The sequence below is a fragment of the Tenebrio molitor genome, chromosome 3 (assembly GCF_963966145.1).
Source record: "Tenebrio molitor chromosome 3, icTenMoli1.1, whole genome shotgun sequence".
Lineage (NCBI taxonomy): Eukaryota > Metazoa > Arthropoda > Insecta > Coleoptera > Tenebrionidae > Tenebrio > Tenebrio molitor.
Window position 1 is genome coordinate 21,654,783 of NC_091048.1, and position 24,349 is coordinate 21,679,131.

Here is a 24,349-nt window from a genome sequence, read left to right on the forward strand (position 1 = left end):
GAATCGTGGGTTCAGCGATTCCCAGAAAGAAACACTGAACTGAAACATATAAGGGCAAACTGGAAATCGGCTCATAAAACACTGTCCAGCCGAATGAGTCATCGTTATCTTCATCGCTGAAAACAGAACTGCAACCACGAGAAGTCAAACAGTTAACAGAAATTCTCGATAAATTGAAGAAAACGTGTTAACACATTAGTTTCACAAAAAGTGAAATCACTGTTTTAATTTCAAACGTTTAATCTTTACTACACACTAATTTAACAACAATCTGGTAGAAACGATTTTAATGATAATCACTTAATGATAATTTAAGAACTAGAACGGCAAATAATTAGAAAAGAATAAGTAGAAAAAGAATAAATGAAGCTAGAAGATTTAAATTATTGAATTTAGTTGAACACTTAAAAATTCACATACAGGATTTTTTTTTGTTTCTCGTTTCGAACAAACACTTCCATATGAGATCAAAATACAAAAGATTTGACCTAAGAGTTTCTTATAAGAAAATTTTGCTAGAAGTATGCGACTAACGTCCGGTTGTAGTAAATTATTTCTGTACCTGTTCCAAACTGACCTAAGTTTTAAAGGGTGTGGGTCATCGAGACAGAGCTGCGTTGAGAATTCAATAGGGAATAACTCAGAAAAGAACGCCTCCCATGCAGATAGAGCCAACCCTCTGAAGAATAATTTTCCAAGAAATCTATAGTTAGATAATAACAAAACATAATTATATCTCTTGCCATATCATAATAGTCCGTGAACTAGCAGTGTTTTACTGTACGTCATTTCATCATGTATAGTTCCTACATAATTGCATAGTACTTTAGTTGATTACCACCAAATGGAGAGTCTGGCTGCTTGTTACTCTTACTCAGTGGCGGCGAGGGTGCAAAACGAGCGAAAAAAAATTGTACAACGGAAGCAAAATATAATTCTTATTTTTCCTCCCCTTCCCGTTTCGGCGCAATGACATCATCACAATTTAGATCAACGAAGGCTTCGAGATTTTGAACGTTTGTCGACAGATTCTCTGGAATGCATGGAAGTATTTCTGGTTGCATATACCTATTTCAATTTCAATTTGAAATTTTTTTTGCCGAAACTCGCTCAAACAGGCAACAGCGCTGTATGTGCATTCTCCGTTATTGAAAAGAGCATTACGAAAGTAAAATGAATTTTTTATTTTTCGAAGTACAATGGCCGGCAAAAAAAATTAGCCATCACTTTTGTGTTACGTCAAAATCCAAATGTGTAATTAATGCTTTTTTGACACTGACATTTAAATGATGGCTAATTTTTTTTGCCGGCCATTGTACATAAAAACCTTTTTTTCGTTAAAATTTGATTAATAGTGACAGTTGTTTGACGTTTATTAGTTGAGCTAGCAAGGATACGAAAAATCTGAGACTGTCAAAATCATAGCCGCCCCTTATCTAAGTAATTGTTGATCTTGAAGTATGTATAACAACCACTCATTCTTGCAGATTTGGATAGATCATTAAATTTCGATTTATGCTTATCAATTTTGGACGATAGTTCCTGAGTATCCATTTTTAAAGGTGGAAATAGAGCGATTGTGAAATTCCAACTTTATAGATTATTTAACAAGAAAATGATACTCACATGACTCAATTTCGAAATTTCAATTACTTTGGACAAAGTAATTTTGATATCAACTAATAAAATAACAAATTAAAAGAAGGTTTAAATTTTAAAATGCACATGTTTTAAACTAAAAACTTCCTAAATTAGTGCACAATTAAAGACTGGTAGAAGGTTGACTTGTCTGTAGAGGCTGTCAATCTTACCCCAATAAGTTTTTTGATGGAGTTATATCAAAACCAAGGTTTACTTCAATCGATTGGTTTTATGTATTTTTAGATACTACGCTATTCAACATTCAACTTGATCTGTCAGAATGATATACAGTGTACTCTCTCTTTGCGGACACTCCTCATAAGCAGACATCTCCCTTAAACGGACACTTTTTGAGGGACCGACAAAACATGTATGGCTTTGCTAATAAAATTTTTCCTCTGAAGCGGACTCCCTATTAACCGGACACGGACGCTCAATTTCGGTGTTTAACGTCTCAGGAACCTCTCTTATGCGGACAGTCAGTGTTGTAAAAATGTAAAAACATCGGGAGTTTCCCTGAAGTCTGCTGACGGGTGGAAACGGAACGGTCTAACAACTGCGTGCAGTAGTTTTACTCGACGAAGTAAACATGTCGCAACCAAAAAAAAACGCGATCTTACGCTTAAAGAAAAATAAATGTAGTTGAATTTTAACAGAACATTTTCGCCCTTACCCACAGACGGGTATACACTTTGATGACTAATTGATTCCAAATTTTAAATCAATTTGTAATGCTTTTTCGTAAAAATGTTATAGAGAAAAGTTTAATGAATTAGCGAGCTCTTTCTCTGGTTAAAATGAACACACGTATTTCAGATACACGCTGTATAGTTGACTCAAGTTGCAAAAACCCGTTTGCCTTTGCAACAGCACTTTTATGGCATTAGTCATTTGAAATTATGTACTTTAAAACTGTACTTATATGGATAATATTCAATCCAAACAATGATTTTCTGGTCCCTTTGTGCCTTTATTTACGACAAGTGGATTTATGCAACCTGAGTCTACTTTATGTAGAATCTAAGAGGGTTATTCACGAAACTCAGATAATTTGCAAATCGTTAACGAAACGGCAAATACAATGCCTCAACAATATCAGTAGTCATGGTTTTGAATTTGCAATGCCTTATCGAGCCTTACCAGGTTTCGTGAATGACCCTTTCACATTATTAAACTTTATTATTTTATCTATTACCATAGGATAAGTTATACCATATCGCATTCATTTTAGAACTGTAATAGTCTCCTTATCCCAATGAATGCGGTAATGAAATTATTATGAAACTGACAACTCACAAACCCAAGAAACCAACACAAAACCATTGTTTCACCTCCGAAAAATTCAAGATTGTTGTTAGAACTTTGACACGAGCATAGACTTCTACGCGTTGCTGTCATATTGAAAAAAATAGATCGGATCATCGCCTTGAATAATTTATTATTGTATCAAAGTGGGGCTATTTAAGACAATTTTAGCGGTGATAGATAAAACTTCGTAAGATATTCGTGGGATACTACATTATTAACGGACTATGTGATTAGATTACCCCAACTCGGGCTACGGCCTCCTGGAGCAATTCTTCACAATACGTGCATTAATAATGTCTATATCCCAGTTATGTTGTAAATAACCATTAGTTTATTGTTGTCAAAATTTCATTGGTGATGACTGATGAGTGATGAGTATTGAAATATCGAAATTCAATCGAATGACATCGTTTTCACATTTATTTGTGGAAATTTTTATGTAAAAAAAGCGATATTTCAGTAATTATCAGTTCAAAGGTCATACATAGTACATGCACATAAATCAGAATTTAGTAATAATCTATGGAAATATTTATTTTCTTTAAATATTTATTATTTGCAATTTTTACCGCTCACTTTGACCTCTCGCCGCCACTGAACGCAACAACAGCAAGTAGCCAAACTCTCCATTCAGTGGTTGGTTGTCTACTAAGGTAGTATGCAATAATTCCTATATTCAATAATATAGAAAATATTATTGCCTTGTAATAATATTCAACATTACTATTGATAAAAATTATGTAAAGAGGATGTTGCAATATTTTCATTTTTCAAAATATTCATATTCCAGAGCTTGCAAACTAGGTTGAGTAAAACTTAAACCTCGAAAGCTTGTAATTAGCGTCTTTCAAATTATCACTTTGAAGGCTAGGTTTTAAATAAAATTTAACGTAAAAATAAAAATGTTCATACTTGGCAAAGTTAACAGTTAGAACATTGTTTCCACATAATAAAATTAACTATACTTTAAAAAGATGTTTATATTTTTAAATATTTTTAATATAAAAACTTAATCACAAAATGGAAAATACAGCGTGTATAATAAGCAGGGAATTTGTTCAAAGTTATTTTCTTGCAAAATTTTTTCTTTTCGTTTTTTTTTTGTCTTAACTGATCTTGCGGCGGAGTGAGCCGTAACTTGCAGCCATTTAATTTTTAAAGCTTCCATTTTTGCAAATTATCGAAACACGTTAGTTACATCCTGCGACAAGAACTCGCTGGAACGACTTGAATTAGTTTGTATAAAGTTAACGTAATTAAGACGCAGTTACGTCGAATTATTTATTTCTGATTAGATTGTGTCCCATAGCTTGAATAAATCAGTATAAAATCTCTTTCACCGGAACATTGAAATAAGAAATTTTTAAGAGTACACCGACGTTGACGTGAGTAACTTCATAAATATTTACCACATGTCCTAGACTCTCCATCTTACTACTTAACACATTCATTTATCCAGCACGGCGATGCATATAAAAATATAACTAATAATTATCATATTTGTGGTGAATCCTTGTTTTTTGCAATGATTGTTGTTTGCTTTTATGATGTCAGTATATTGCACATCTCTGTGTCAACCGTCGTCATTGAAGTTTTATTGTGGTAAAAACCAATAAATATAAAAATGCAGTACGCCGCTCATGCATGAATATTTTTAGAAGTTTCAATGCGGCAGATCTCATGTTTATTTATAAAACGCATTGAAATTCCATCCACGATGTTCAAAACCGCGAAAAAGTGGTGAAACAAAAAAGAAGATGCTGATTAAGATGTGGTTCAGGTAGGTGGTGAATGTACGTCCTTTTTTTTTCTTGTGCTAGAATTGCATAAGCGAACCGGTACGGTCAATAAGCTTTTCCGAAATGTACAACTTTGCAAAACAAAACAAAAAAATTAATGTAATTTTAAGACATGCATCGATATGATGAAAAAAATTCGACTACAATTTGCCTGTGTAACAAGCTAGCCACCCTATATTTTATAGTGTTTTTGCTTAGTGAGGGACCTCTTGTTGACCCCATGGGAATGAAATTTTTTGCAATCGAGAAAAAACCAACGTTGGAATTAATAATGAGCATTTGTGGATTCTTGTGGAGACTGGCAAATGGCAAGAACTGACCGCCGTTAGATTATGGATTCTCAGATAGATACGAAATTATTTAATAAGATAGTTTAATGACACATCTAGTCCTTATCTGGTTGGCAGCGTTTCAGCAAAATGAGTCTAGTCCAGTAAAATGTACGTAATTTTCATCCTATTAAACGCATGCAAAACACAAGACTGGAATAGCAGTGATTTAGATTTTTTTCAGCCGGAGTAATGATCACAAAGCATCAATTTCACCATACCTATCAACGTAATTATTATTGTTGTCGTTATTATTGCAGATAGAAAAATAATGATAACGTTGTGCTGAAATCGACAACAATAACCGGAGAGTCTTAAATCATAAGGACTGGAAATAAATTTGCACAGCGTCAAAACGCTCTCGAAGTTAATTACGAGTGGTGGATTGCGGGCATTATGGGAGATGACAGTGAAGAAGGCCGCGAAGAAACGTTTCTAAACGTTCGACGCCCACACAACACAGAGCAATTTGCTTTTCTCTTAAAAGAACATCAAACTGATGGGCCTTGATCATAGTGAAGTTCAAACAGTCCCACCTACTCTACGAAGAATTCCTAGCGAAATTTCGTTTGATTCATCGGTTGCGAAGGAAGTTCCCACTCGACATTGCCCACTTATGCAAGTGTTACCTTGCGATATTGTGGCAATAGGTGAGCACAAACCACCAATTAACAGAAATTTCACAAATAACATTAATTTTCTGCATTACCAGAATATTGCTGCTAATGTTAAATTTGACTTGACGGTGGGCGTCTTTCAAGAAAAAACTCATTTTGGTGGAAGTCACAAAATAATGAAATGAGCTCCAAGGTTGAGAAAATTTCATGCTTCGTTATTGTTAATCAGGACTTGTATCCTTGTGCTCTTTGGAAATTATGCATATTATATTTTGATACTTTAAAATCCGATCGTAGAAATTCTTAAGTGCAGCCTTGACCCTTCCTGGAATGATTTTACACAAACCGTACAACATATACGATGACGCAAATTTTATTACATTTGCCACTTTATATGCACAAGCACCACATTTATAGCTTTTTGAAGAAATGTAAAGCGTTGCTCCTTCAGTTTAAATAAACATAAGCCAAGTTCTTAGAAATATCGAAAATTTTGTCAAAAGCAACTTTGGAAACGGATGTTTGTCTCGATAATATTTCATTGAATATAAAACAGGACGTGTGGTATCAGTTTTATGACTTTTACTGTGTTAAACTCTTCAACTTCCTCAAAGCACATTGATCCCATTGACATATCGGGAAATTTAACTTTATTTCATTACGATCTTTATCATTGCAGTTATTACCTGAAGTAATGCTATGTAAAATTTATTTTCAGTTATTAATGTCCAAGAAAATTTATTATGTGAATTGATTAAGCCAAAGCACTTACCTTTTCCAATTGCATCACTGTTATCTGTGAAGAAATCTAAGAATATATAAATAAATAAAATAAAAAATGTCGATAATTATTAAATTAAATATCTTGTTTCATCAATATTACCTGAAAGGAATGCTTCTTCTTCTTCTTCTTCTTCTTCTTCTTCTTCTTCCGATGGTATCCCACTGGTGTTCTGCGAAACTCAGCTCCGTATTCACCGCTAAATTACACATTCTTCACAGCTTCTCAAAACCTGATCATTGCAATTCACACTTTAATCAAAGTTACCGCATACAGAGATAAAACCCAGATCTACCCAGGTCTTATAAATTCTATGTTTTATGTTGACTATAATAGCTGACGAAAAAGAAAATAACAAACTCTTAAAACAATTTATATCTCGGTTCTCAAACATTACCGAGGTGTATATTTGGTTGCCTATGCACGATGTCTATGTTCAAATAATTAAGTATGAATTTGCACGAAAATAATGATTATTTAATGACATTTAGTGTCAAAAACAAAAACAAGATAATGACAGAAGCTTCTTCACGTTTAGAATTTCGATGAATGATACAGATGGGTAGAAAAAATGAATTTAAATTTACGTCAGTTAAAACACATTATTTTCACAATTAATGTAATTTTATCCGTAAGTATCATACGTAAATTACCACTGAATATGTTAACAAGACTCTAGAAATGCTGCATTTTAGATCTTTGGTTTGGTGATGTTAGGTATTGGTATAAATTGGTTAGTGACTGTCGAAAAACCGGGAATTCTGACAGGTGCAATGACGACAAACGGATCGCTTACGATATTCACTGCAAGTTTCGTGATTCTGACAGCTGTATTTGGATCTTACGCCGTGTTTGGCAAAAACATATTCCTTTTGGTTTTAGTATCACATCTTTTGTCAGACTCAACTCGCCACCTCACACAATTCTTTACAGTTTGGAGCTGTTTTGTTTTCGATGTCAGTGGTGCATTTTTGTTGCGGAATTTATACTTTCGTAGATGTAGCAAAAACAGAAGACGCATTGTCCAAATTTGCAGAGATAATCGATAACGCAATCCATAACGCTTACGTGAACAAAAATCAAAAGTTCAAAAATACGTTAGATAATTTACAATCGCAAGTGGGTAGATCAATCGATAAGTTGTTAGATTTGAGAGATTAAGGAATCACGCACCAACTATTGCAGTTGAAATGTTGTGGAACTTATGGATTTGAGGATTATGCCGGAACCGTCTTACCTCAAAGTTGTTGCGAAAATGATCAGGCACCCTGTTCAAATCCTTTCAAAGCTGGTTGTGCTCGGGCATTAACAGATGGAACCAAAGGATACCTAGAAACAATCGGAGCGTTATCCGCCATTATTTCTGTTTTATCTGTAAGCAATATGACCCAGTTAACACTCAAATGAAGGGTATTAAGGTAGTCAATTTAAGTGCAAAAATATTCGATTCATTTGGTGAACACTTGGTAAAAATTTATTCCCAGAGGATTGTTACAGATCACATCCAAAGACGTGTGATCGAGATAATCTAAAGTGGATTAAAATATATCTATAATATCATGATGATGCAGTTCAAATAGATACCTATATTTCGTCACGTACTTATCTAAAGTTAATTAGCATGTATGCTACAAGTGTTTACATAAATCCAGCAATGTAATCGAGATATTTTTTATCTGTGGTGAATTTAGTAAAAGCAATAACAAATTCCTCAGTAATCCAGCACCTAAATAAAATTTAAATAACTAATATATTGTTTTTATTTTATAGATTATTGATTGTGTATTGGTCTACAAAACAATTCAAAAGAAATTACAAGAGCTCGGACTGTAGAAACCTTGAGAGCGTTTACACTCACAAATAAAATAATGTATTATTTATAAAAAGCAAAATAAAGAATTGCAGAATTATCGCTGTACACGTTGTAGAAACTTTGTGCTATTAATGTTTTATTTATCTTACTTCCAAAGTAATGGAAGTCGATAATGAAATTCACTAAAATGTGATATTAGAATTAAACCCGCGAAAACATAATAAAATTAATTATTTAGAAACAAGTAGGGAATAAAAAACAAAAACTGTTTACACACAAGTAAGTAAAAAGAAAAGAAAAAACAACGGGAGGTTTCAGAGTGATTTATATGGCAAATAAAACTTCTTGAGATCAAGTCAAAATACTTATTACAGTTTCTTACTTACTCTCCGACATTATACAACCACAAAGCACGTTTCGAAGAAATGAAAGTAATATGTATAGCTGGTTGCATATGCATCCACAAAGTAACATTTTTATTATAATTTATTCCTAGAACAATAAAAATTTACAATAATTAAATGTCCACAACACTTCTACCAATTTTGAAGTTTTACTGGATAATTATACCTACTATAAATGCCGATGAAAAGTAATAAAATACTAATTGTAAGTAATGGTTGCGCTACATACAGCTTTTTATCTGTTGAATATTTTGTCTCTCAACTGAGAGAATAGGTAGTGGATGATTATGTGAGTATGTCGGTAATAAAAATAACTTAAAAAATCATATCTATTATTATTACTCTTACAACCGTACTAGTTAAAGATAAATTATAAAAACGAAAACAATTAAAATTTCATTTGGATCTTATCCTTTAAAATTCTTTTGGATTTATTATATGCAAAAATTAATACACATGTAATTAGTTATCTAATCTTATCAGCATTATGTATCTTTGACTGATGATGCCGTGATACGAGAATCATGTTTTTTGTAAGTACTTAGGTACAATAATAGTTGAAGTCTATAAGTATTAAATGTAGAAATTGCTCACACAAAATTTTCATTTCTAACTTTAAAACGATAAAGTTATTTTCTTTCAAGTCTTTAACAAAAAATTGACTCATGACTCATGTACAGTTGATTTCAAAATTATAGAGTACACCACAAAAATCAAGAAGTCGATTTACTATAGTTTTTCCCGATGTAAAGATGCCTTTTTGAAATTTGAACGTCATATTTTTTATATAGGTTAGGTATTGTCTTTTTTATCCTCTGCATAATGCTGGGCTACCCTCCGGATCGACCACCCTTCTTCTAATTTGGAAAGAATGATCACTTTCGCGTTTTCGGTTAGATTAAGCATTTTATTTGTCAAAAGTGACATTGAGAAAAAATGTAAGTGCATTTCACACTGTAGTAAATTAGGTGTACTCTATAATTTTGAAATTAACTGTAAGTACTACAATGGCGCACAATAAATTTTGGTCGTCAATAACTTTCATTGACACTCTAGTGTGAAACGAGCATAACATAAAAAAAATTGTATAACATTAAGTGTCATTATGTTCTCTTTGTCAAATTTTATTGATAAAATGAAACATCAGGTAACGAGTGCTCATATAAATTTGTGAACAAGCAGGCGGTGTGTTTCTCTTCCTATTCCAAACGTAGGTTGTCTTTTAGTTAACAAATCCTTCAGATGCATATTCTCATTTTGATCATACGAGTATCATGATTTGTTATAATAAATGACAATTGAAATTTTCGGTTCATTTTAAATTATTTCCTCAAACTTGTAAAACGGTTTCTGAAATATGCATTGATGGTCGTTCACTTCCACTCTTTCCTTCTACACTTCCCGCTTTGCGAAATGTTTGACAAGTGATGAAGATACGCTTTACAAAAACAAAGGCAAATACCAGACCACTTAACTAAAAAAAGTTTTTGAACACACGTTATATTGGAACAAAAATACAAAATTAATATACCTATATATGTACTTAATTAATGAAATGTTTTTGAATAGTTTTCAGAAAAACAATTTTTTCTACAACCGTCAAAAAAACGTGACATTTATTCATCGTTATCAAGTCGCAAAGTATGTCATTTTTGATAGTGAAAAAATATTTGTCAAAAAGTTTCCTTGGATGCTAAAATAGTTATATTTTAGCATCCAAGTAAACTTTTTCACAAATATTTTAGCATCCAAGGAAAATTTTACAAAAATTAAAAAAATCAAAAATTCTCAAATGCGGTTGTAGAAAAAATAGTGTTTGTATTTCGTGCACAAGATGATTGTTTTGTTGGCGCATTCGAATGAGTTTGAAGTCTCGACCTGACTGTCTCGACCAAAAACTCATTCTCATACCCCAATAAAAAACAATCATTTTGCGCACTCAATACAAAAATAACTATACAACAACAGTAAAATGAATCACAGACACTTTATTAACACTAGACATAAAAATTTTAATTTGGGACAATATGACTAAATTTTAAAACGACATTGATGACCAAAGTTTATTGCTCACTACTTTAGTACAAGCTCTAATAAAAGTAACTTATTCATACTCACCAAAATAACATTTTCCTCAAAGAAACTGATTTTGTAATACTGTGCTTGTACGAAAAAAGTACCTATAGGATTTTCTTGGGGGAAATTTCCTAATTTATAAATTTGATAATAACTGTTTATTTAGTCGTAGAACCTATATTTGTGACACTTCTGGGTGCCGTAATTTTTTCCGTACAACGTATTGACGGGTAGGTACTGTTACGTTATTTATTTTCCCTGATGGTGAAATTTTCCCAAAATAACGATTTAACAGTTACAGACTTCGGGTCGAGATGCACTGGAGACTGCTCGAGAGTACAACCCAAATGTGGGGGTGGGTGGTAATAATCGGAAGAAAGAAAACTCCGAATGGTTTAAACGAAATGACTCTATTTTCTCATGCTCAATAATTATGTACAAGAATGAAGGGCTGTGCCCTCGCCGCAACGAAAAAAAAAAGGAAAACTCTCGAAAAGTAAATTGAAAGCAAAAACTAAATTAAAAAAAAAGGGGAGAGCCGAAAGTGAAGCCCGATATCGTCCTCGACGCTATTCTTCTACGCCGCCCACGATCGGCGGGACCGTTCCCTCGGGCCTCACCTCGTTTCCCAAAAAAAGCTAAATTCAAAATAGCAAAGGAAGTCGCGCGGCGGACGAGGACACAAAAGATAAAGAAATGAAATAAACAAGAACTCTTACAAAAAAAAAACTGTTATCGGCCTGACCGGCCGTTTGCAGGCGAGGTCACCAGCAGACCGATAACTTAACCCGAACAAAAAAAAACGTTCTGTTTGAAACGACGCGCTGGCTTCGCGAAAACTAAAAAATGTTTCTATCACCCTGGCCTTGATCGTCACGGGGCGGTCGACGTCTCTGGAGACGTTCCTGGAGAATCTAGTCTATGCTGGGGAATTTCCTCGGGCCTACGGTGGACGACGAAATCCGGGCGTGGAATTTGACTCCGCACTCCGGCGTTTGGTTCTTCACGAACCTTCCGTCGGGGACCCGTAAATCCGCTCTTCGGCGTCTGGGTTTGGACATCCTGGATTCTTCTTCCAGTCTCACCCTCTTCGGACCCTCGACGTCCCACACCCTTTTCTCGCCGTTCAACCACTCGCCGTTTCAGCCCCTTTCACAGTCCCGCACCGATCTGACCTCCCTGACCAAAGACCAAAGACAAAAAGCCCATCCCCGCACTCTTTCAGTCTTTCCTGTCTTTTATAGTTTCGCCCCTCTCAATTCGGGTTATTATTATTTTTGGCGGAAAACGTCGTGCGCACGATGATCAAATCATGGAGAAAACTTTGCATTTTTTTAAAATGTAACAGTACTTTTGAGTTTTGACGTACTATTTACTACTACCAAAGGAAAATACCGACTGATTCACATAACTTTCCGACCATAACGAAATTTAAATACAGCCAGCAATACGCTTTTCATTCATAACTTGATCCAAAAACATGGATTATTTAAAACTTTTGTATGGTTTGGACTTCCCTCACAAAAGTCTCAATTATAAAAAATTTAAAATAATATTTAATTTTATTTAAGAAATTGACTCATCATATTATATCAATATCATATCGATCCTTTCGTCTTTGGAGCACATTGTAATTAAGAAAAATTATTTCATAGTAAATAAAGGTATCAAGTTATCACTGAATAACGTATAGGTATATTACTGGCTGCATTTAACTTTCGTTAGGGTCAGAAAGTTATGTGAATCAGTGTCCACCTATATACATATGTATACCGGGAACCGGGTGAATTTAATGAGGAACTGGCCACTCATGCCAAGAAAAACCAATTTACATATGAACTAGTTAAATAAACTATACTTCGTCCAGCGAGAGATTGGGAGATTTTAAATTGTAGACTTGTAACCCAACACTACAAAATGCATTAGAATACATTAATTAGAGCATAATTTCATGGCAAATAATGTTACTGCTTGAAGGTAAATAAATAAATCATTTACCCTAGGTAGTACTTTCTCCGCGTAGAATTTAGTGATTTTGATGTTAACCAATCTCTCGCTGGACAAACTATAGGTAGTATTCTTTCCACCTAGAGATGTCAAATTTTTTTCCGGAAATATGTTATGTATCCATGAATCCATGGTTATAACAATAAACGTAGGTTTCTCATTGGATAGTAGATTCATGAATGCGATTTTCATGTATAATATACCAAGGGACAGATATGTATATTGCCGGAAATTTTTTCGAGCAGTCCTGACACATGAGTGTTTGTAGCAAGAAAATAACACGAGGGCGCCAGCCCGAGGATAATTTTGAGCGACAAACACGAGTGTTGGACTGCAAGAAAAAATTTCTGGCGATATATATCTGTCCCGAGGTATATTCGAAAGAGAATCGCCCGAAAAAACTTTTCCCTAGGTAAATTATATCGGAAATTTTCCCTGGGGAAAATTTCCGCTTAATTAATTTGTGATTGGTTGCTATTCAAACAATTCGTAGTTGTGATTTGTCAATATAAATCATGTGACATTTGAGGACGATTCTCTCCAAAACATAATTAATACAACTCACCTTTGCAAAATTTACTATCCATTTACTAAACTCCCGCACTGTCAAAGTGTTTGCAAGTTGCCGCACTGCCACTATGCACTGCCGTTCTGAGGCTAGTAATTTTCACTTTAACGTTGGCGCAAAAATTTGAAACTTCAAATTTGAAGTTAAGTTTAATAAATTCATATTCTTTCATTCAAAGAATTACTTACACGAAATGACTGAACAAGAAAAAGATATGAAACATAAAAGAATACTGTTAACGACCAGAGAGGAGCACGGTATTGTTAAATATTGTTTGGAGAGAAGAGAATTAACTCCATTAACATAACCAAACTTTTCTTGTTGACGTTTTTATAACTAGATTTTGTGTACAGGCAACTGAAACTGTATGTCACCATAGGTACACTCCAAAAAAAGTCAAAAATTTGACACTGACAGTGCGGGAGTTTAATAAACGGAGAGTACATTAGGAAGCATACATAAAATGCATTCACCTTGTTTTGGCATACTAGGAGGCCATGAAAATTTTTCATTTAATTTGGTAGTAAAGCTCTGTTGAATTAGGTTATGTTTTTTTAAGTTTGAAGTTATAAATAGCATCATTATTCATTGTCGTCAGTTTAGCTAGTTTGCAATAAAAGAATACTCAGACATCGTGGGAAATTCAGCAACATTTTGATAGGTCCGCATATCGGGCACTTTAGTGACGGAAATCAAACAGTATGTCCAACGTTAAATTAAAAAAATAAATCATGGCCTCCCATTATGCCAAAACAACGTGAACGGTGTTTATCACAACTTTTCTGACACAATTAAGTCAAACCAACTATGAAAACTGTCATTTTCATCTTGTACTGTTTAATATGGACCTGCACTGTTTTTGCAGCTGTACCTATACTACCAATTAACATTTACAAAATTTATTAAATCTTTTATCCTTATCCAGGTTTGTGGGGTGCTGTTGTACATTTATGGTATCCTGCTTTTGATACGTTGCGAAAAAGTGGATATTTTTTGGAGTCTAATAGCCGTCCAAGGAGCTCCTGCCTTTCTCATTGGATTACTGATCCTTCTACTCTCCACCTTGGGTTGTTACGGAGTACTTCATGAAAACATAATTCTACTAGCGATCGTACAACTCATTAGCAAACACGGATCAAATACTAAATCAAAACTTTTCTAGTACGCGTCTTTCCTTCTCGTATTCGTTTTCGTAAATACATATATTGCAAAGAACGTAATGGAATTCATCAGACGTCCAGACGATTTACAGACACTGCTTTCCTTTCTACTTCTTGACGGTTTCACCAATAAAACGGCACAAACTCCAGAGACAATGGAAGACCTGCAACGAAAAGTAACATTGTTTGGATTATGATTATTCTCCATCATTCAATATAATTTGCAGGGGAAATGTTGTGGGATTTATGGACCCGGAGAAGTTCGTGTGCTCGTCGAAGGAAACTTCACAACATTTAGAGACGAATTTTGTAACAACAATTATGCAGACGGTTGCGCTGCGGTGATCTCGGGTGAAGTTATAGAAGATTTTTTGTATTTAGGTTACATCTACGCTGTTTCTGCTATCGTAATGGTAACTTAAATTGAATCAGTACGCTGTGAAAATTTCGTTTCAGTTTGTTTTAGCCATAATTGTTTTTGCCACGTTGAAAACAATGAGAAAATATGTAAACTCCAAAATTTGACTACTAAACGCAAAATCAAAGTCCTATTGTCTCTAACGAACAAGTAAAATTTTTCTTAATTGTAGACATCTTTTCAATGCGAAAAGAACGATAAACACATTTTTATCTAATCGCGATCCGTCAAATTATTAATTATTTTCTACAGATCGGCTCATTCATCCTTCAACATTCCAATAGTTGAGATTCCACTCTCCTCTGAAACGCGTGTTTGATTTTCCAAAGCTGTTTTCGTTATCGAAAATTACAATGCTACCTTTTGTTTTTATCTGATACCGTAGTTATTATTTCATGGGGGACAAGCAACAATCAAGGTTGACAGGGAAAATGCTTTGCATTTCTCAGTTTGCCAGATATGTGATTTTTATATTCAATCTCATCGTTACAGTGAGTATCCACTTCTTGAAATACGTCTTGTGTATCAGTGAAGTTTTCAGCTTTGTGCGGTAGTGTTAATAGTTTTTGGAATAATCTACCTAATAACAGAAATCAACGGTGTCAATGTTTTTCAAGAAATTTATTCATTTGGTATTGTATCGATGGCTATTGGAGTCATCATTCTGTTCGTAACATCACTCGCATGGTTTGGACAACTTCACAGAGACAACTGCCTTCTTACACTCTACATGGGCCTTTTGGTCATTCTCCTTCTCCTCCAGGTCGCTCTGGGTACACTAGGGATACTCAAAATCGAACCAGAAGATTTCGTCGCTGAAACTGGAACCCTAATTAGAGAATTATTCGATTCCAAAGATAAAGAGCCTATGTACACTCTTCAAGCACAAGTAAATCTTCTTTCTCAAATTGATTTGTGTGGTTAATTTGTGGCATTTTCAGTATGGATGTTGTGGAGTTAACGGATCTAATGATTACACACTTACGGTAGACGGTTATCCTGTAAGTTGTTGTGCAAAGGGAAATTATCCTTGTTTTCATCCGATTGAAGAAGGATGCGCTTCAGTATTTTCAGGTGTGATTAAACAATATGTTGAGATAGTCAGTTTTGTGGCTATTGGTGTCGCCGGTGTCGAAGTAAGTACCTATTTAAAAAGATGTAATAGTGAAGCAAAGACGTTTTCTTTGCAGGTTATAAGTATCATTTTCGCTTTCTTGGTAAGTAAAACACTTTTGAATTTATCATTTATTACCATCTAAATAATATTGAGACAAATCTTTGAGTACATTTGAATTACAACGTATTCAAATGTTTACATTACCTTTGAGTGTTTAAAAGAACAATTTCCAAAATTTATCCTTAGTAAATTTACGTCAGTGCAAGCTGCCATCTGCTCAGTTATTATATTAATAAATAATCTATACAATTCAGTTTTTCATTATGATACTTATCTCTATAATTAAAATATTCCACTTTGTGTATTATTAACAACGCTAATTTGTGCTCACAACCTCTAATCTTTCAATACTAATTAATATTCAGAGTTATTACATATTTATCTGACCCGCCGTGGTGGTACAATCCCCAAAAAGGTTTTTTATAGTAATACGGGTACCTAAGTATTTATTTATTTATTTTGATCTTGTGTATTTTTTATCGATCCCATGAAACCAATGTATAAAAAAATGCTACACGATAATTTCTCGAATTTAATTAAGATGGCAACCGTAGTGTAAGAGCAACTCCTATAATTTTATTGCCCTCAGTAAAACCATTACATTCGTGTTTTGTTATTACCCCATTTAAAAACCGTAGCTATGAAGATGACCATTCTCGGAATTTAAGGAAGCATTATTCAACAACCAGTTTACTAGTGTTAATTATTTAACTACACAAGACGGAATTTTACTTGAATGTTTCACGTTCTTTTAATGTTAAGCAAGTTTACAGCGACAATTTTATTAGTTGTGCAGCAGTGCAGCACAGAAACCAAAAACCAAAATAATAACAGTGATCATGTTATTTCCCTATACAAGGTATTTCAGGAGTGATAATGAGCCCGACGGAATTGAAAATGCAACCCACAATACATTTCCAAAGTTGACGTGGATATTTGTTTTTTGAATTAAAAAACATAAAACATGGTTAGCTGTGCAGTTTCGTAAGTTTTGACATAAATGTCATGTGCTTGGTTAAATGAAATTGTGAAAAAACGAAAGGTTTTTGGGAAAATGTTTATTGTCTGCATAAACGCGCAACGGCAGAAGTATTTTTATTACATTCGCCATAAATCAAAATTTTAATCCTCATATTTTAACTTTTTCGTAAATGTCAGTTGTGACAAATAAAATTATTGGAAGCAAAGCCATCGTAGATTCATAATTTCATTTTAAAACAATACGATATTTAAAATATCCACGTTAACTTTGGAAATGTATTGTGGGTTGCATTTTCAATTCCGCCGGGCTCATTATCGTTATCACTGGTGAAATACCCTGTATACCTAGTTATTATATTTATAGTGGTTTATGAGGATAATGTAGTACTCTTGTAATATCTTGAAATCTTGAAAGTTGGATATAATAATCTCATAAATGCTAGTTTAATGCAATTTTTACGATGCACTCGTAGTTTGTTTTTGATGTCTTTATGTGGAAACGCAAGAAAGTTCTGTGGGTTTTGACACTCTGAGCAAGTCTTAACTGACAAAATTAAATTTATGTTTTTTTTAACTAATAAGCTATTCTGGAATTTCACAGGTTCGGAGGACAAATACACATCATACATTTAAGATGAAAGAACCTTTAGAAGATGAAACTTCCATATAGGTGTTTCTGAATTTATTTATACTACGAAATAACGAGAAGATTCGCACGTGTCTTCGAAAAGCAATACACCTGATACGTCCGTGGAAGAAATTGAATGAAATGAACAAAGACATTTTATAGAGAGTATGTTAATATTAGTTAGTTATAATACAATTTTATTATTTATTTTATTCTATGAATATGAAATTCTTTCCTTTGATAATAAGTAGGTACTATCCGTTTATTAAACTCCCGCACTGTCAATATCAAATTTTTGAGTTTTTTTTGGAGTGTACCTATAGTAACATACCTTTTCAGTTGCCTGTACACAAAATCTAATTATAAAAACGTCAACAAGAAAAGTTTGGTTATGTCATAGATGGTTATGAGCTACCGTTCTTTTTTATCATTTTTGCGAGCGTTAAATAACACCGATTAAATAAAAACTTATGTGAAACAATTTATAAAACATCAAACTCATCAAACAAAACTGAACACCAACAATGAACAAAAATAAGATGTAGGTAATGTTAAAGTTAATTTTTATGCCGACGTTAAAGTAAAAATTACTAGTTTCAGAACGGCAGTGCGGCAACTTACAAACACTTTGACAGTGCGGGAGTTTAATAAACGGACAATAGACATTTTTATGACACTTAAATCAAACACTTTCACATTGTTCATCATGAGTTGAGAATGAGAATGAGAAAACTTGTGGCCAAATCGGTTCCGAAATGCTTGAACGATGATCAGAAGCGCGTTCGTTTGACAGTGTCGAAGTTAATGTGCCACCATTTTGAAGAGGATTCTTCAAACTTTTTGGATCGCCTTGTCACTATGGAAGAAACATGGGTCCTTCACTATGATCCAGAGACTAAAGAGCAATCCAAAGAGTGGAAGCATGGAGTGAGTTGCTAACTAAATTGCGAGAAGATTATGAAAAACCGTCGTGGAAAACTGGCCAAAGATGTACTCTTTTTGCAAGACAACGCTCCTTCTCAGAAGTCGTTCATTGCACTGCAAAAACTTGATGAAATTGGTTTTGAATTGACTGACGACCCGCCTTATTCAATGTTGTACACTTCTGTGCAATAAAATTAAGCACACCAAATACTTTATAGTTTAAACGGGACATGACGAAATTCCTTGCAACAATAGCTATTTATGCACCAAGGGCGTTACAACGATGATTACGCCCGGAGAACGATGAATCCAGCTCAAGGGCCTTAGCCCGAGAGATGGATATCGTTCGATGGGCGTAATCATTCGGTGACGCCGTGGTGCATACAAGATTTTATTTTTCACTATACGTGTTCTTCAAAAAAAAAATTTTGCATCTTTGCAATTTTGAATTGATGAGGGCGTTATGAATTTATTACGCCCGCTTATTCTTATTACGCCCTGTATTATTCCCCGGTTGTTATAGACATGTTTACGTATTTCGTATCCTAGGAGTTATCATGCAATTATACTAAAGTGAAAAATAAAAATATTTATGTTTTTTTTGGGAATATCAAAACGCCGCGTCATTTAGACAACAATTCAGAAGTGTTTTCAAATGTTTTATAAATTACCATAGATCCGTATTATACAACTAAAGTCAATTCACGTTGGATTTTCCTCTCAAGGTCAAATAATTAAATTTTTTGGCTCTGTAATTATGTTTTGTAAATAGTGACATGCAGCTAACCAACATAATGCGATTTGGCAATGCTTAATCCAACCTGTACGGTGTTTACCTGCATGTCACTATTTACAAAACATAATTACAGAGCCAAAAAATGTAATTATTTGATCTTGAGAGGAAAATCCAACGTGAATGGACTTTAAAATACTGTGAAAATTAGTCATAAGACTTAATTTTATTGCACAGAGTGTACGTATTTCTTCTCGAATGGTTTCCTCAAGACGTCATTTTGAAACAAATTAAACATACGTTATTTTATTAAACTCAAGCCTTCACATGTTGCTTAAAAATTAAAATTTCTTCCTTGGATGACAACTACAATAAATTTGTTCTTGCTAATAAAAAAAATCTGACATTATTGTTCTACTTACTCTTAAAACCTTAATCATTTTATAAGGTTTAGTTTACAATGAGAACATTCTTTTGATAAAAAATAATAGGCCAATCTTATCTCTGATTCATTTTATTTTTTTTTTTCCAACCCATTGAAATGTAAATCGACAGTATCGTCGAGACCAGCAATCAATTTTATGCTGATAAATTTAAGACCAATTGCCAGGTTGTTATCTCTTTGACTTGATAAACATGTGAAAAGATGCATTGTTTTTAAATGATACGAAAGATTAAAAGTTTATCCAAAAATAAATACTCTGATAGTAAAATGCCTTCTTCTACCTATACAGGGTATTTCACGAGTGATAATGAGCCCGACGGAATTAAAAATGCAACCCACAATACATTTTCAAAAAAGCCGGATATATTAATTTCAGCAACCACCTGTTTTCGGAAATGTATTGTGGGTTGCAATTTCAATTCCGTCGGGCTCATTATCACTCCTGAAGTACCCTGTATACTTAAATGCAATAGTCCAGAACAAAGTATGATTCCTAAAATAACATGCACCTATGATTTTTTTCCACCATTGTCCATTCAAACAACATATGGTATGAGTCAATTGTGGTGTTTTTCTGAAATTTTCTTAGATGCAACCCAAAATATTAATTTGATTTACCACTTGATACTGTGTTTAATTTATAGTATAACTAGCTGACCCGGCGAACTTCGTACCGCCTCAGAATCAATAAATGTTGTGTTAACTTATTAGGTGAATTAAATTAAGTTTTTTTATTAATATAAAATGAATAATTAAAATGAATTGAAATTTAATGATTTAATGCATACACAAATTTAATACAGTTGGTTGCAAAAAAAAACGGGAAACGAAAATTTTTCTAATGTAAATTTGGTTTTGTCCATTTATCAATTAATTGTCTACTCGACAATACCTATCAAATAATTTCTAAAAATGTCTGAATTTTGACTCTAATTCTCTCGTAAGAAGGTTTCACACTATGAAAAAATTGTAAAAATGTGTCAATTTTATTCTGACAGTTCCCGTTTTTTTTTGCAACCAACTGTACCTTAATTTAATGCTAAGGACTACGCCCTCCGACGGAGATTATTCATTCGTATTCACGTCACGTGATGTGCAATTTCTGCACGGATGTTGGCCTTCAGGTCTTGTAGGGTCCTTAGATGGTTGATATAAACGCGAGATTTCAAAAAAACCCATAAACAAAATCGCAAGGGGCCAAATCTGGCGAGCGAGTTCTCTACTACAAATTGCCCCCTATTGAAGTGAAACTCCAGTTCTTCGTCTTGTCGCACTCCCGGTTTGTCTGAACGTAGTGACCCATGTAACAATTGATTTCTGGTTCGGGACACGACCCAACATTGAAGCAATTTTGGAAGGGTTGCGATCACAGAATATCAGTTTGAAAAGTAGACCTCGACGGCAAACGCAGGGTCTCCATCTCCACTCTTCCAACCATGGAGGTAGTATTAACAGGAGGGAGCATTCCCTATAGCCCTATACCGTCAATGCTTTAGATGCGTTATCAGTTGGCCACTCTCTGGTACCACTTTATGACTCTTCTCAAACTACGCGCAAGCGTTAGTGACACTGCTGGCCCTCTGCTGAGATCTTTCCACATGGTGCGCTCTGCATTTAGTACCACTTTATGGCAGTGCGCATTTACTCGGCATTTCCGCTTTTTTCAAATAGTGCATGATGGCAGCTGACAGGATAGAGAACACATCTTTAAAACCACGGGACCACGGCTTCCGAATGAGACCACTCCCGCCCCATTACAGTCTGAATGGCGCGCATTTCAAAAAAGGAAGTTATGTTGTCGCAACCTGTACAATGCAAAAATAGGTAAGAGTGATACGTGTTGATCACCATTGATCACACTTAGTGTCAAAACTCAGCTGACGTTAAATCTCAATTAAGTTCAAATTGTCAATGCGCGCACAATGACAGATGACATAACCTTTCAAAATGAATTTTCTTCATAATTTTTTTTTCGTTAGTTATTCGATGTTTTAATAGTTATTCTGCTAATCGGAGCGGAGACAAATCCAACAATGTGTAACACAATAAAAATCATTGGTGTAAGCTCATGACACATGTCGAGTACTTTTGAGGTTATGTGAAATCACAGAATTAACTGAACGATCAAGTTATCGACCGGGGTTTAAAATTATTGAATTACTAATATCGTTATTAAAAAATAGGGGTTGATGGTAGAAATATGAAAATTTAGGGTTGTATGTATTTTTTAATGCCACATCATAAAAAAATAAAAATAAACAATTTTGTCCAAAAAATAAAAATAATTTTTTTTGGGGTGGACCACCCTTATCACTTAGGGGTATAAAAAATAGATAACAACCTATTCTCAGACCTACTGAACATACATATAAAATTTCATCAAAATCGGTCAAGCCGTTTCGGAGGAGTATGATAACTAAAACTGTGACACGAGAATTTTATATATTATATATACTATTTTATCTACTTTGCTTTACTAATCCCTGAAATTTCGGCTACTCAAGCTTTCATATTAGACTAGGGACTTTCGTGTGGGTTGGTAATAGACATTTTTCATTAAAATGTAAGGTTATATTTACTAATTTGAAATTCAAAAAGGTATATTATTGTACTCATGTCATATCGTGAGAAAATTCCTTAACATTGACACAGAACATAATACACAACAAAGTCAAAATGCGGAGGCGAGACGCCGGTAATTATGTTGATAAGCATTGCACTATTACTTGATAGTAATATCAGTAATAGTGTATGTACTCCGGCAAAATTGCCGTGCCGCCGGGTGGCGGAGGGATACTAAATTTACCTCGTAGGTTCATTCGTTACCTTGACGCCTGACGTCAAACGGCTGATGTTACCAATAAGTATAAGAAAAGCTAAAAGTTACCAAAAACAGTTTCATAATATGCTTCATTATTAAACTGTTTTCGGTATAATAATGAGCCTATTTGTAACTCAAAGTAGATATAATACAATAATAAATTAAATTAAAATTGCGTTTTTGGCTACAAACGTCAAAATGACAATGTAGGAATCAGCAAAATAACAACGTAAAAAGAAAACTAACGTAAAAATTGTTCAAAACACAGTTGCCACATAAATTTTCGTACATAGTTGTACATAGTTGCCATACTTATCCACAATCATTTTGAATCACCCAATACTTTCTCTACGTAGAATTTAGTGATTTTTATGTCAACCAATCTTTCGCTGGACAACATACAGGCTGTTTGTGAAATAAGTACATTAATTTTAACTGGTAATAGAACTCATCAAAAGGAACAACTTTTCTCTCTGCCATTTTGGCAAAAAACGTTGCGTAGTGGCTTAAAAAAATAGGAAAGATTTTCCTAAAACCGTTCATATCTCCAAAACTAAGCTACCTAAAAACCTGAAACAACCAGATTCTTACGAAGTGGATTTTTTGCTATACGGGTAGATTTCTTTGAATTTCGATTTCTGCGTTAAAACAGGTTCTCTGGGTGAAAATGGACGTTTTTTTCAAATTAGCGCTGATCTCAATTAGCCGTTTAGTGGCGTAGGGTTATTTTAGTGAAAAATCTCTCCAATTTTTTTTTGGAATTAAACATCGTTTTTCGGCAAAATGGTAGATAGAAAAGTTGTTCCTTTTGACGAGTTCTATTACCAGTTAAAATTAATGTACTTATTTCTGTTACACGTTGTATATTTAGCTTGCTTTCTTCCCAATAATGTTTTCCAATATTTTTTACATTTAAAATGAAACACTATTTTTTGAGAAAATATTTTCTGTTTGTAATAAACTCATCACTGAATTTATTTTCAGCTAATATGGGTAGAAAGTCTGACCAACCCAACAATGAAAGTGTTTGATATCAAATCAATCGCTGAAATTGCCCATAAAAACAAGATTTTATTGGCTGTTGACAGTACTTTCGTGACACCTTATTTCCAGCGACCTCTCAACTTTGGTGCCGACCTCGTTATACATTCCATCTCGAAGTACATAAACGGTCATACCGACGTTATCATGGGAGTAACAATTACGAACAATGAGGGAATCTACAAAAAACTTAAATTTCTTCAAACTGGTAATTGTCTCATTTTTCCTTCAATTTCGTTTTCCACACTTCCAGTATCTAATAATTCTCGACAAATTGTTAATATTCTTCCTTGATTAGTGATGGGTATAGTGCCCGCTCCATTTGACTGCTACCAAGTCACCACTCCAATTTTTTTTTGGAATTAAACATCGTTTTTCGGCAAAATGGTAGATAGAAAAGTTGTTCCTTTTGACGAGTTCTATTACCAATTAACTACACCGTGATCAACAATGACTGAGTCTGTTGACAATGAAACAATTGAAAAGTACTGGTGTTTTTTGTCTCGTACAGTCGAATACAAATAAAGTAGACAAGAAGCTTTCGGCTGCTTGGTCCAGTCTTCCAGTTTTTCCATTTTGGTTGGCAACTGACTACTACTGTATTCTTGATTGCCTAGCCGAATGCGAAAATAGTGAGGAGAAGTTGTCGGTATTAGAAAAGCCACATTTATAAAATAA

General features: G+C 34.0%; 1 protein-coding gene and 3 long non-coding RNA genes across 5 annotated transcripts; 3 read left to right on the plus strand and 1 right to left on the minus strand.

The window, feature by feature from the left end:
• Window positions 1-6,895: 6,895 nt before the first annotated feature.
• On the plus strand, window positions 6,896-8,410 carry LOC138126867 (uncharacterized). Its single transcript, XR_011157995.1, has 5 exons — window positions 6,896-7,106; window positions 7,171-7,356; window positions 7,409-7,594; window positions 7,661-7,849; window positions 8,246-8,410. It is a non-coding gene; the product is annotated as an uncharacterized lncRNA (long non-coding RNA).
• Window positions 8,411-15,156: 6,746 nt separating this feature from the next.
• LOC138126202 (23 kDa integral membrane protein-like) lies at window positions 15,157-17,914 on the plus strand. Of its 2 annotated transcripts, none has more exons than XM_069041921.1 (5): window positions 15,157-15,412; window positions 15,685-15,810; window positions 15,863-16,057; window positions 16,112-16,138; window positions 17,681-17,914. In XM_069041921.1, the coding sequence occupies exons 1-5, from the start codon at window positions 15,317-15,319 to the stop codon at window positions 17,747-17,749; spliced, it is 513 nt and encodes a 170-aa protein (XP_068898022.1). In that variant the 5' UTR covers window positions 15,157-15,316; the 3' UTR covers window positions 17,750-17,914. The 2 variants fall into 2 exon arrangements, with proteins under 2 accessions (XP_068898022.1, XP_068898021.1); XM_069041920.1 differs by having other exon boundaries at window positions 15,171-15,412; window positions 15,463-15,810.
• On the minus strand, window positions 17,680-20,150 carry LOC138126204 (uncharacterized). Its single transcript, XR_011157687.1, has 2 exons — window positions 19,787-20,150; window positions 17,680-19,730 (listed from the first exon to the last, which is right to left on the minus strand). It is a non-coding gene; the product is annotated as an uncharacterized lncRNA (long non-coding RNA).
• A 596-nt stretch (window positions 20,151-20,746) lies between these two features.
• Window positions 20,747-24,033, plus strand: LOC138126203 (uncharacterized). The gene is made up of 3 exons (XR_011157686.1): window positions 20,747-21,633; window positions 23,615-23,879; window positions 23,970-24,033. It is a non-coding gene; the product is annotated as an uncharacterized lncRNA (long non-coding RNA).
• Window positions 24,034-24,349: the final 316 nt, after the last annotated feature.

Coding starts and splice junctions, on each gene's coding strand:
- LOC138126202 (XM_069041920.1), top strand. CDS start 15,317: ATGGGGGACAAGCAACAATCAAGGTTGACAGGGAAAATGCTTTGCATT. Junction 15,413..15,462: donor TATTCAATCTCATCGTTACA/GTGAGTATCCAC, acceptor TGAAGTTTTCAG/CTTTGTGCGGTAGTGTTAAT. Junction 16,058..16,111: donor TTGGTGTCGCCGGTGTCGAA/GTAAGTACCTAT, acceptor TTTTCTTTGCAG/GTTATAAGTATCATTTTCGC.